General features: G+C 47.5%; 1 protein-coding gene across 1 annotated transcript in view; it reads right to left on the bottom strand.

The window, feature by feature from the left end:
* Window positions 1-14,208, bottom strand: part of CPNE5 (copine 5) — an 88,487-nt gene that overhangs the window by 40,447 nt on the left and 33,832 nt on the right. The window contains exons 4-8 of the mRNA XM_006907318.2: window positions 12,688-12,791; window positions 11,212-11,251; window positions 10,919-10,995; window positions 9,046-9,105; window positions 6,440-6,503 (exon numbers count right to left, since the gene is read on the bottom strand). Of these exons, the coding sequence (XP_006907380.1) occupies window positions 6,440-6,503; window positions 9,046-9,105; window positions 10,919-10,995; window positions 11,212-11,251; window positions 12,688-12,791 (345 nt within the window). The remainder of the gene's footprint in view (window positions 1-6,439; window positions 6,504-9,045; window positions 9,106-10,918; window positions 10,996-11,211; window positions 11,252-12,687; window positions 12,792-14,208) is intronic.

The following is a 14,208-nucleotide window of genomic DNA, read 5'->3' as shown; positions in this document are numbered from 1 at the left end:
AATCTATAGATTCAATGCAATCCCTATCAAAATACCAATGGCATTTTTCAGAGAGCTAGAACAAATAATCCTAAAATTTATATGGAGCCATAAAAAAAAACCCCAAATAGCCATGGCAATCTTGAGAAAAAAGAACAAAGTTGGAGGCATCACACTACCTGATATCAAACTATACTACTAATCAAAACAGCATGGTACTGGCATAAAAAGAGATACATTGATCAATTGAACAGAATAGAGAGCCCAGAAATAAATCCATGCCTATACGTTCACTTAATATATGAAAAAGGAGGTAAGAATATACAATGGGGTAAAGACAGTCTCTTCAGTAAATGGTGTTGGGAAAATTGAACAGATACTTACAGAAAAAAAAAGCTGGACCATCATCTTACACCATATACAAGAATAGACTAAAAATAGACTAAAGACTTAAATGTAAGATCCCAAATCATAAAACTTCTAGAACAAAACATAGGCAGTAAACTCTCTGATATTACTAACAGGAATTTCTTTTCAGATATATCTCCTCAGGCAAGGGAAACAAAAGAAAAAATAAACAAATGGGACTACATCAAACAAAAAGTTTTTGTATAGCAAAGGAACAAAACATCAACAAAACAAAAAGACAACCTACTGTTTGAGAGAATATATTCGCTAATGATACATCTGATAAGAGGTTAATATCCAAAATATATAAAGAACTTATATAACTCAACAACAGAAAAATGAACAATCCAATTAAAAAATGGGCAGAAGACCTGAACAGATACTTCTCCAAAGAGGAGATACAGATGACTAATAGACATATGAAAAGATGCTTAAGGTTGCTAATCATCAGAGAAATGCAAATTAAAACCACAATGAGATATCACCTCACACCTGTCAGAATGGCTATCATCAATAAATCAAAAAACAACAAGTGTTGGCGAGGATGCGGAGAAAAGGGAACCCTCATACATTGTTGGTGGGATTGCAAATTGGTACAGCCACTATGGACAGCAGTATGGAGGTTTCTCAAAAAATTAAAAATGGATATACCTTTTGACCCAGCAATTGCACTTCTGGGTATTTATCCAAAGAAAACCAAAACAATAATTTGTAAAGATCTAAGACCCCCAATATTCATGGCAGCACAATTTACAATAGGCAAGATACGGAAGCAACCTAAATGCCTATCAACAGACAATTAGATAAAGAAATTATAGTTCATATACAATGGAATATTACTCAGCCATTAAAAAAAATGAAATCCTACCATTTGCAATGGCATAGATGGACCTAGAGGTTCTAATGCTGAGTGAAATAAGTCAGAAAAAGAAAGATAAATACCATATGATTTCACTTATATGTGTAATCTAAGGAACGAAAAGAACAAACTAATCAAAAACAGACTCACAAATATAGTGGACAATTTGGTGATGGACAGAGGGGAGGGGGGTAGGGAGGCTGGGAGAATGGGGTGAAAGGTTAAAGAAGTACAAATTAGTATTCGATAGCTGGGCACGGGGGTGGGGAGCATGGCAGAGGGAATGCAGTTAGCATTAATATGATGGCTAGGCAGAGGGCCAGGGGAGGGAGGGAGCAATTAGGGGGATCGTTTTATGAACTATATGGATGTCTAACCAATGTACTGTATAATTGAAACTAATTTAAATAAATAAATTAAAAATAAAGAAAAAAGAAAAATGGAACAATTCAGCTATGAGAATGTTCACTGCAGTATTAATTATATTGTTTCCTGTAAGAGAATAGAGTCAACAAATTACGGCCCAGCCACAAAACAGAGGAATAACATGCAGCTATTAAATATATGTTTTCCAGGAATATCTAATGACATGAGAAAATAAATCTAGATACCATATTCTACTGCCAAAATAAAACTGGATACCACATTCTACTAATTGTAAGAAAAATGCATACATGTACATGAAGGAAAAAGCCTTGGAGGCAATGCATCAAAATGTCAACAATGATTATCTCTGGGTGATCTTTCTATTCTTTGTATTTTCCAACTTGTACATTATGAATGTTATTTTTTTAGTATCAGGAAAAATATGTTTGTTTTGTTTTCTTTTTTATAAACCAGAGAAATGATTTCTAAGGCCAATTACAAACTAACTTTTAAAAGGGTAATGTTTGAATGCTGGCCATTCACCACACAGGACACATATCTGTGCTAGCCACAGCATGAACCTGTAGACTTCTGAGTCTCAGAAAACCTTCCCCACTTCCCCACTTCCCCTTCCCTCTTCCTTCTTATCTTTCTGCCTTCCTCCCAAGACTCCTCCCTAGTCTCCCACATGGAGATGCTGGGCTCTCCCTGAAGTTTGTCTTTAGAACAGTGAGTTCTAACTTTACTGGGATTCAAGGCTAAACTCCACTGCTGCAGTCCATACAATCTGGCTACCACTCCCTTCTACAACCTCACATCTCTGATATCAGTTGTCATTCTCCCTTGCCCCAGGGTCTTTGCATAAGCTGTTCTTTTTGCCTGGACCCATCTTCCCCCAGGTAGCTGCAAGGGCTCATTTCCTCACTTGTAAGTACTATCTATGAATTTTCCTTCCAGATAGTAAAATATGATAAAATACTTGTTATAAAAAAGAGGCAATGGGTCTGACAAGGGTTAAAGACCACTGCTGTACTGATTGCTGGTTGGCAGTTCTGTCTCTCAGACTAAATTGGAAACTCTGTGAGGGTGAGGTCTGAGCCAGAGCAATATGCTGAAATGAAATGAATGAATATATGAGCAGGCTGGTGATACCTAAGGGGTAAGGGCCCCCAGAGGCAGCAGTGTGAGGCTTTAACTCCCTTCACTTGTGAGGGGTGAGCCACACTTTTGCCAACGTGTGCAGGGACCTGACTGGGGAGGCAGTGAGGACATGCTCACTGGCCAGGAACTCCCGACTCCAGAGTTAGACAGGTCTGGGTGCCCAGCAGGCCTAAGGGGAGCTAAAGGTCTGGGAAAGCAAGGGCAAGGTGCTGCCTGCTTCCTGCATCCACAGCACCCCTGCCTCTCTTCAGAAGCCCACTACTCACCAAGCCTGCTTAAGGCTATTGGCCCCACAAAGACCACAAAGCCCAAAGATGTTCATGAACCATGAAGGCTCATGGCTTCACTGTGGATGAGGGAAAGACTCACTGAGGATTCAGAGTTCAAGGCCTGGGCTAGAATCCCACAATCTTAGGCAGGCTACATCAACATCTCTCCATCTGTAAACCAGAGTCATTCACATCCACCCAGCCTCCAGCCCTGGGTGAGAATCCAATAGACTATAAACATAAGACTCTTGGTCAACTGTGAGGATTATGCTCGTATAATTGTGAGGACTATTCGTATAACAGTGTTGGTCACTGTTATACGAATAATAGTTTTACCGCTGAGCATAATTAAATGGTGATTCAGAAGTCCTTCAGGAGCTTAAGCTCATCATCATCAACATCAAGTACCACTGACAAGTATTTTGGATCAAATTCTGATTGTTGGAACTTTCTTGGTATTTAAATTCTAGATGAGCAAGGCTTTTCTATAACCTACTAAAGCATGCTGGTAAGCATGCTGGTGACTCGCTGGAGTCCACTCTAATCCTTTGCTGGGGTCCGCCCACGCCATCCCCACGGATGAAAGGAGGGTTTGTCTACTTCAGCAGAATGTATTCACTTGAGCAGGAAGCCCTACTCTGGCGAAAACTGTCTCTCTGACTCCTCCCTCTTCCTTTGATCCTCCCACTGAATGCTGAGCTGGAATGACAGAAGCAAAGCCTCTCAGATGTAATTATTTTAATTCAGCCAGATGCTGGGAATTAGTCTCTTTTCCTTGCAAGTATTCTGGGGAAAGAGAACTCAGCCCAAGATGCCCCAAAGAAAAGGAGCTGACAATCAGGAAAGGAGGGGACCCCCTCCCCTTCTGCTGGAACAGCTTAAATCCAGGAAACTACTGCCGTCCCTGGATAAAGGAGGGGAAGGGAGGGATGGGGAAGGAGGAGAAAGAGGGGGTGCCTAATAGGTATTAAATTCAAATTTACCAATCCTGGAAAACTAGAGCAATGCCAGCACCCAGCACTTTCTAGAGCTTTAGACTTTCCAAAGCACTTTCATTTATATGACCTTATTTAATTATAAACTAGGGAGGAAGTCACCAGCTGAGCTAGACTTGGGGGCAAACTGAATTTAGGTTTCAAGGCATTCAGATTCAATCTTTCCCAGGCACCCACTAGGAGCCAGGCCCAGTGAGGCACAGTCCATCTCCTTTAATCCTCACAACGACCCTATCAACCCCAACATACAGGGGGAGAAACACGTTCGGGAAGCTTAAGCCGAAATTCAGCTGGGTTCTCTCCCTCCTGAATTCCAGTAGCGTCCAAATTATCAGCATACACAGGTGTAGCTGTCATCATCACCCACTACTGAACATTAGGTCTGTGTTTCCTGTTCATTCAGCCATGGATTCATGGAAGGTCTTCGTGAGCACCTACTAAGCACCCACTGGGTGTAGACTTTGGAGGAGGTTTAGTCTTGCCGTCAAGTTCCTTCAAACCCACTGAGGTAAACTGACCAGTAGAGAAACCAAAAGAAGCAGTTATATATGAGCTGATTTGGTTTTCGCTATACTGCCCTGTCTTATCTATCCACTCTGTGTCTTATTTCCTAGCTGGAAGCCCCTGAAAGCAGTTTGTGACACCACAGCCTAGTGGTTAAAGACCCTGGCTCTGGAACCAGACTGCCTGGGTTCAATCTCTTCTACACAGTGGCTGTATGACCTTGGACAAGTCACTTACCCTCTCTGTAAAATGAAGACATAATACATCAGATATTATAATACATCACACTACATATCACATTACATATTATAAGACATCAGATAAATAAGTTGAGAAATGTAACCATTTAGCACAGTGTGTGGTTCAGAATAATTGCTCAATTAATGTTGGCTAACAATTTACACCTCTAGTTCTCAAAGTATGGACCAGGAACCCTGGGGGGTGGTTCATGAGGCCAAAATTATCTTCATAATAATGCTAATCAGATATGGAGTATTCTAGAAGTTACTTGATAGGAATATCACAATAGACTGACTGTAGAAGCAGATATGAAAATCCAGTTCTCTTCCGTTAAGCCAGATATTACTGAGATTTACAAAAATATAAAACAAGGCCATTCTTCTCACTAAATAACTTTTGCTTTAGAAACTGTAGTTATTTTTCAAAAGAGATGTTATTTATGTCAACCTGTAATGGGTTAAACTATGGTTATTTTTAAATAAATCAATATACAATTTAAAATTTTTTTCTCAATTTTAAATATATATTGATAGTTAACAGATAGTTAACAGAACTCCCAGGGAGTTCAGAAAATCTTGTTTCTTCTCATCCCTCCGAGGCCCTCTAACCTGAGCTGGATCCAGCCCCATGGGAAGCTGGGTCCCCAGTTATCCCAAACTTGGTCTTGTGCTCACACTCTATTGCTGCCTCCACCTTTTCTCCTCAGGACCTACTACATTCCTGAAACTTGTGGTTCCTAATTAACCTAAGAGGCATGCTAACCTGGGTGGCTTGGGGGAATGAGGCCGAGTTTTAAAATCAAGTTGACTTGGATTAGAACCCTGACTCTACCACTTCTTGTCCTTGAACAGGTGACAGTCTCTCTGAGCCTCAATTTCCTCATCCATAAAATGGGAATAACGATTGTACCTATCTCTTACGATTGTTGTCAGTAGTAGTGAAAACTTACATAAAATGCCCATTACTCAACAAATAAGAACTATATTTTATTATTATGATTAGCCATTGGGTCCCCTGAGCCCCTTCTCAGTGGGCTCGGCTGCCCCTTCAGCTGTCATCATCTCCTGTTTCTCCACAGTCCTACAGAAGTAGTAAAACCAAGGGCTGCATAGGACTGTAGAGTCTGGCTTCCCAACACACACACACACACACACACACACACACACACACACACACGCACGCACACACCACGCCCTCACTCCCTCATGTAGGGTGTCACCCTACTCTAGAACTAAAAGTGAAAAATGACAACTAAATGCCAAGCGCACAAACTCCCAGACGAAAAGCCTCCTCTGCTACCAGAGTTGGTTCCAAGGCAATCTTGGCTCAAGGACAGATGAGTGGTGCCATGATAAAGAGTGGAAGAAGCCCTGTCATGAGAGCCAGAGTACCAGGGCTCCGGGCCCAGCTCTGCAGCTAATTATGGGCAAGTTCCTCCTCATCTCTGAGCCTCAGTTGCTCAGCCATAAAAAGGGACACCTTCTAGCTCTGATTTTACAAAATTCTATGACAGCCAGGTCAGACTGAAGAGGGCAGCCCTGTCTTCCTATTCCCTCCAAGGACACACATGGTCCTGGGGTCACAAGGATGCCAGCCTGCCCCCATACCACCCCAACCGCCTCTACCAGGTCCTGTCCTGGAGTCCCTCTGCCACTCACCCTACAGTTGCTGAGCTCCTCAGCAGACAGGATGATGGTGCCACATTTCTTCCCTGGGACACCACTGGGAGAGGAGAAAATAAAAGAATGGAGAGCCAGACAAAGAGATACGACCAGCACATGCCCTGTATCAGCCCTCATCCTCTCCCGCCCTCACCACCCAGCAGATCTGGCCCAAGCCCCTGAGAAGACAGAGTCTCCTGAAACACTGTGGCAGTGTGGCCTAGTGCACTGCTTCCTGGGCCAGGCCCCAGGCCTGGAGCTGCCCCGCCCCTGCTCCCCGAGAGCCCACCAGGAAGGGTAGTGTCTGCAGTGAAAGTCCTAGAATTGGAAAAGCATCCAGACTCACCCGGAGGCTTCCAGACCAGTGGTTCTCAAACTTTCCATCCAAAGACCACTTCTGTGGGCAAAAGACCTCATGGGCTAGCCACCCAACCCTGCACCCAGCTGACCCCAGAGTCCCAGAACATTCCAGCTCTGAGCTGCTCTGATTCATCGAGGAAGAACAGCAAGGAGTAAGGCAGGAGGGCTGGTATACCCTTGCGGGCAGCACATCCAGGCTTTCTCCAAGGCTACCTCCCCTAGAACTGCTTGGCTGGGGTCTCTCTCCTGGAGAGATCTCAGCCAACCATGCAGCTCCTCAGTGACGTGGGCAACCAGGACCTGAAGTTGACCCACCCAGAGAATCCCTTCCAGGAGAAGAAGTTCCCAGGATGGGGCTCCACCCAGGAGACCTGCACCACCTCTTCCCTTGGTCAGGAGGGAACCCTACTCCAGGCACCAGCCCATCCCACTCTGACATTTGGAACTAACTTGGGGGTCCCAGTGCAGCCAGGGCCCACTGGGAGCTAGAAGAAAATGTCAGGTTGTCTAGTAGCTACATGACTTTGGGCTTATTACTATATCTCTCTGAGCCTTAGGTTCCTCATCCATAAAATGGGTAAGACTGTAGCATCCATTTTACTAACTGATATGTACACACAGTGCCTGGCACAAAGAAGGCCCTCAAGGAGCATCATTTCCTTCCCTGCCCTCTTTCCTTGACAAATGTACAAAGCTGATAAAATCCAGCCCCACACTCAGGCCAGCCTCGGGACCACCAGCATGCCGTCTATGGAACACACTTTGAGAACCACTGATGGAGCTCTTCCCTGCACCAGTTCTTGGAGGGAAAGGCTCTCAAACAGAGAAGGCAGGAGAGCTGACCCTGGGGGCTGATGAGACAGCCTAGATCTCTCCAAATCAGGTGAGCAGAGCAGGGGCCACATCTGGAGGTTTCCCTGCCACAGGCAGGTGGCAGTGCCTGCCAGCTGGTTCCCCTAGACAGGGGCAGCTGAAATGAGTGCCAGAAAGCCCTTCCCCACCCCCTGCCTGGCCCTCCCTGGTAGGAGAGATATGATTTGTTTGACCAGGCGATAAAATCCTCACACCAGCCTCCTCAACCAGCGCTTCTCCATCTGTTCCTTTCTTTGCCTCTGAGCCCCTTTTCTATTTCCAATCTTTCCTTCCCCTCTCTCCAGCCTTGTTCCCACCTGCTCCACTTCACTTTCTCTCTCTCCCTCTGTCCCCCTGGTCTTTCTCACCCTCCCTCTTTGTTTCTCTCTCTGACTCCTGCTCTCTAACTGCTGCTTCTCTACTCTCCCTGTGAATTACCATCCACAACCTTCCTGGGCTGTGAGCCTCCCTGAGTCCCTGAAGGCCCCTTTCTCACATCCAGTTGGTCTGGTGGCCAATCTAGCTCCTGAGACCCCCAACTCCTAGGGGCCCTCAGCAAAGGCCAGTGAAGCTTTGTTTACTTTGCCAAAATGTTACCTCTTTGGGAGGGACCTCCAGGTCGGTCTCCCAAGCAAATGATCCCCATACCCTCTGCCGGGGTGAGGACTCTCCCTCCCACCAAGAGAGGGGAGAGAAGGAGTGGGGAATGCCAAAATGTTACCTCTTTGGGAGGGACCTCCAGGTTGGTCTCCCAAGCAAATGCTCCCACGTACCCTCTGCTGGGGTGAGGACTCTCCCTCCCACCAAGAGAGGAGAGGGAAGGAGTGGGGAAGGTCTGCATGGCCCACATTTGCATAAAGCCAGCCAAAAGCAGACAGTCAGGGTGGAGGCTGGCCCACCACAGCTGGTGAGCACATGCAAAAACTGAGGATTTAGCTGAAGCTCCTCTGAGGAGGAGGCTGACATCCAGCAGTGGAAGAAATGGAGGGGAAGAGGAGTGAGGGGATGAAGAAAAGGGAGGAGAAAGAGGAGAGAAAAAAGGGTAAGAGGTGGGAGGTGAAGGAACTAGGCCAAGGAGAGAGGAAGGGAAGGGAAAGTGCCAGCCCCAGCTGACTTCTGTTAACAGCCCCTACTTCTAGGCTCTACCCTGCTCCCAGAAGTCCCATGAGCCACTGGGGCTGCAGAAGCTTGAGCTCTATCTAGCCTGGATGGGGGAAGGGGCCAGCTGCAGAGTAGCCCAAAGTGCTTGGGTCCTTGAAGAGGGACCCAGGACTCTCTCCGTCCTCCTGACCAGGGCTGAATACACAGTGCTGGGCCTATACTCTGAAGGCCCTCTGCAGAGCTGGCTGGATGTCTGAGGACTCCAGGGCCAGAGATGTCTGGTGACCTACCCGTTGGACACAGCTGGCATGGGTTTGCCCGTCCTGGAATTCAGGCTGAATGCTCCTATCCTGTGCAGAGAGAGAGAGAGAGAGAGCATGTCATGAGCCAAGTACACACGTCCTGAGAGGCCAGAGCACTTGGCATCTGAATTCTTGGAGAGGGTTTTCTGGTCTCAATCAAACATCAAAACAGGATCAAAAGCCACAGGTCAGGGGAAGGAGAGTTCGTCGTCTCAAACCTTGTTATGAAGTCCTGGGCAATGCTACCTCAGGGGTTATCAAAGTTGGGTCCAGTAGCATCAGCATCCCCTGGGGATATGTTAGAAATATAAATTCTCAGGCCCCACCCTGGACCCTGGATGTTGTGACTCTGGGGCAGAAGAGGGGAGCCCAGAAGTCTGTGTTTAACGCGCCCTCCAGAGGTTGCCATGTCTGCTACAGTCTGAGAACCACTGCTCTAACTCTTTGAGGCTCAGGGTTCAGGCTGTGAAGTGGGGAGATTGCTGAGAGAATCACATGAAATCCGGGAAGTAAAACTCTGTCTGGCCCAGAAGACATGCCCAGTGAAAGGGGGCTGTTTGCAGGTCTAGCCAGGGAGACAACAGCACACAGACGCACGAAACCTTCAGTAGGCAGAATAGGTCCCCTTCCTTCAGCAACACAAAACGTCTCCACCAGCCTGGACAGTTTAGATGCTGCTTGTCCTTTAAGGCCCAGCCCCCTTGCCATCTCCTACCCCAAGTCTTCCTCAATCTCCCCAGGTGTGTCCTCCACCAAAGGCAGAGCAGGTGACACCAGGCAAGAAACAGACCCAAGTGACTTGTGGGCTTTTGACCCAAGCAGTTGGGAGCCAAGAGGGGCAGAAACACACCCACACTCATTCCTGGGACCCCAAATTCTATAAGCTTCAAATCCCACAAAATGTGGGTTTTTCTCCCTGTTCTCAATAAATGATAGCTATTATTATTTTCTGTGAACCCAGAGTAGGTGACCTTTTGGGGAGCAGGGAGGACTTTCTATAGTCCCTGAAGTTACCACACAGTTACTGGGGGTCAGAGACAAGGGCCTGGGAGAGAGATCACCCCTCATACACATAGAGTAGCACATTCTGCAGTTATTGATCACAGTAAGGGGAGAGAATGTAGTGTGAACATGGCAGAAGCAAGTTGGGAGTTGATGCTCAGCCCAGCCTGATCCCCCTTTCCTGCCCACCCTGCCCGATGACCTGGATGCTTATCCCAGTTTTCAGGCTTCTCTTGCCCGGTCTCTGCTTTTGGGGCTTCATGTGAAATAGGGACAAGAGAGGTCACCATCACCACCTGGTCAGCCCTGGCTGGTCCTGAAGCCACCCTCAGACTCCATTGTGAGAAGCCTTGGGACTTCTCATCCCAGAGCCTGCTCTGAGTAATGGCTTTTCCCTAAAAGCACTTAAGTTCCTTTAATGCAGACTGCCAAGGGCAAGGTGAGATGGGGAGGGCCTCACTATACCCAGCTCTGACCTATAACAAGGTGTGAACAATCCGAAGTATGTGCTATGTGAGTAGAACCCTCCATTCAAACCCCAGCTCTCCCACTTTCTAGCTGTGTGGCCTTGGACAAGTTACTTCCCCTCTCTGAGCTTTGCTTTCTTCTCCTACACAATGATAATGATGGGGGACTAAACAGCATCTGAGGGCCATCCTAGAAATATGGGGCTTAATAACCAAGGTAACTGGGTTAAAAGCCCTATAAGGGTCAGTCCATGGGGTCTCCTTATTCCTAATTATCCCTCAGGGCGGGCTGACTGCTTCACTGAATGATGCCCTCAGCGGGAGTGGGTGGGAAGTTGGCCCGTCATTGAAGAAGCAACCCAGACAGGCCCCATCCCCCACCATACACTTACGTGAGGGGCTTCTCCAGGCGGCTCCCAGGGGACCCCACAATCTCTCCGAGGGTACAGAAGGCCTGGCCCAGGAAATCCTGCATATCCAGGGTACAGAAAAGACAAGTGTCACCTACTCTGCTCACAACCATTCCACCTCCCCCATCCCCTCACCCCTGGAAGTGTGATGGCTCTGAAATGACAGGATGCAGCATCAGACACACACTCTGTGTCACAGTGAAGCCCGAGGCCAACTCCGAGCTTGGCATTTAAGAGACTTTCAGAATCACTGGGCAGTCACGGGTGGAACTCACGTGTTTGGATAAGTCAGGGCTCTTTGAGTCAACGTCATATCTGCAGGGGACAAAGAGAGATGGTGCAGGAAGCCAGAGCATTCTGCCCAACACCACCTGGGTCCTTGAGCTGAGTCATGACCCCTGCACCCCAAAAAACAGGCTCTAATGCAGTGCATATTTCTGGGAGTCATGGCTGGAGATGTAAATGTGAGCCTTCTGGGGTGCTGGACATGTTCTGTCTCTTGATTTAGGTGGTGATTACACAAGTATAAACAGATGTAAAAATGCACCATGAGGTGGACTCCTAAGATTTGTGCACTTCAATACACATACACACGCGTGCACGCGTGCACTTCATTAAGAATTACAATCACCATGAGGTGGACTCCTAAGATTTGTGCACTTCATTAAGAATTACAAAAATAAAATAAATGGGCTCTGCCACCTTGGCTGGTTCACAGGTGGCTGAGCCACCTTGCCCATCACTGCCTATTCTCCCATCTTTCTAGCTAAGGCTCTGCTGTCCTTGGAACTCAATACTTTGCCTTTGACCGTCTCTGATTATTTTACCAGATCAACTGTAGGCAGGCTGATCTTGCAGCTGGGAACCTCCCTCCACCTGGAAACTGCTCATCGAAGCCTCACCCGCAGCCCTCCTTCCAGCATCCCCCCTCTACCCGCTCATTCAGCCATCTCTACAACCATGCAGCCATTCCAGGCCCAGATAACTCCAGCTGAGTGGCAGTCATTCTCATGCCAGTCCCCTGCCCTGAGCACTGTCTCTCTCCAAAATGTCACAAGGTGACTTCTCTATAGGGGGCTTCATTGACATCCTCTCATCACTCCCTCCAAAGTCGTCTCCTTCCACTGCATTTTCTCCTTTGCACTATCAGATCCTACTCTGTCCACAGTTTTCTGGGACGTAGTCCTTTGTAACCACCCACACCCCCTAAAAACAACAAAACAACACTCCTCCACCTGTTCATCAGCCTGAAATCCCACCATCATCTTTACCCTCAGGAGAGGGCCCTCTGCATCTTTGTAGATTCCTGGAGCCCTGTCAGCCTGGAGCCCTGACTGCAGGAGGAGAGGGGTGCCCTCTCCCAGAACAAGCTGTGACAGAGGAAGAGGTCAGTGGAGACCTCCCAGTCACCTGGGAAGAAAAGGACTCCTGCAGATAGAGCTAGAATTGTTCCGAAGATCTTTCCTCAACCATGACCCCCTCAGTCAGGTGGCTTGCTCAGTGCTCTCCCGGTCAGTCAGACCAATGTGGGATGCTTTGTTCCCTCTCCCCATCTCCCTTCCATCTCTTGATGAGGGTGGGGCTGGACTTCAGCTAATTGTCACTTTTACTCCAGGCTAACCCCCGGCTTCCTCTAAATCACAGTCCCCCCCACCCACCCCGCCCTCCTTCCCTGGTAAGGGAAACTCCTGCCCCACCTCCCATCCATGCTTCCTCCCCTAGCCCCGTCCCCAGCACCATCTTCCACTTACAGGTCGAAACGGAGGTTCTGCTTCTCCTCAAAGAAGTAATCCACAATGAATTTGCGCACAAAGTCGGGATTGAGTGTGTTGTCGATGACTTCAGTGCGTCCAAACTGCAAGGGGGGATGGGGCGTGGACCTCAGGGCCAGGCAAGTAGAGAAGGCCAGCACTGAACTCAGAGCCCCTCAGTCCTGGCCCCTCAGTCCTAGTAACAGAAGCCATACCTCTCCTGGCTCCTGGCCCCACTCCCAGTCAAAGTGAGAGCTCCTCCATCTAACAACAGACACTGTCCAAGTTACGGCCCCAGCTTTATTCTTCCTGTCTCTATCTAGGCTCCACCCAAGTTGAATGGTTTGGATACCTGGATACCTGAGCAGGTGCTTCACTTTCCTACCTCATTGCCTTTGCCTATGCTTTGTCCTCCACCTGGCCTCCCACGCTGAGCCAGTGACATGTCCTCCATTCCTTCAAGGTCCATTGTTAAATGCCATCTCCTCTAGGAAACCTTCCTGATTCCTCCAACCAGAAAGTTTTACTTCTGTCTGAACTGCCACTGAGCTTGTGCCTGCCCCCATGACCACCATCCTTCCCTGACTGATTCCAGTTAGGTTTATAGTTATTTGATGTCCCATTGATACACTCAAGGACAGAGTCAGAGACTGCGGGATCTTTAAAAACCCCACCTCCTAGGATCCACAGCCTTGTGTAATCCCTCCTCTTGAATGTGGGCTGGACCTAGTGACTCACTTCTGATGAAAAGACTAGAGCATAAGTTGTTGCCAAGATTATACTATAAAGGACTATGACTTCTGTCTTAGGCACCTTCTCTCCCTTTCTCTAGCTGGCTCACTTTGATGAAGGCAGCTGCCATGTTGTGAATTGTCCTATGGAGAGGCCCATGTGGCATGGAACTAAGGGTGGCCAACCCACCCCTAAGAATCTGACTGAACTAATAAGTGGATCCTGCTCCAACTGAACCTTGTGATGACTGAGGCTCTGGCCAATACCCTTGACTACAGCCTTGTGAGATAGAGGACCCCATAGAGCTACACACAGATTCATGACCCTGTTGTTTAAGTGTCTAAACTCGGCTAATTTGTGACTCAGCAACAGATAACTAACACACAGACTTGACTTTCTTGGTGTCCCCAGTAGCATATAGTCTAGAATTTTGCATATTTTAGACACTCAATAATTGCATCCATTAAACTCCCCAGATGGCTTAAGGAAAGTCATTCTGTACTTTTGGGCATCAGAATCACTTGGAGGGTTCGTTAAAACACAGATGTAGGCCTCACTCCCAAATGTTCTGATTCAGTAGGTTCAGGGTGATACCTGAGAATCTGCATTTCTAAAAATGCAGGTGCTGCTGCTGGTGGTGCAGGGACCTCCCTTTGAGAGCCACTGGGCTATACCGTGGGACCCAGGACCCTGAGTTCCTAGAAGTCTTCTGTGCCATGGAGGAAGGCAGCGTGGGCATGATTCCAGGCCATCGCTTCCATCAGAGCAGCTCTCATATATATATATATA

The sequence above is a fragment of the Pteropus alecto genome, unplaced genomic scaffold (genome assembly GCF_000325575.1).
Source record: "Pteropus alecto unplaced genomic scaffold, ASM32557v1 scaffold202, whole genome shotgun sequence".
Classification (NCBI taxonomy): domain Eukaryota; kingdom Metazoa; phylum Chordata; class Mammalia; order Chiroptera; family Pteropodidae; genus Pteropus; species Pteropus alecto.
The sequence above is the reverse complement of the archived record's forward strand: the minus strand, read 5'-3'. Positions and strand labels throughout refer to the sequence as shown.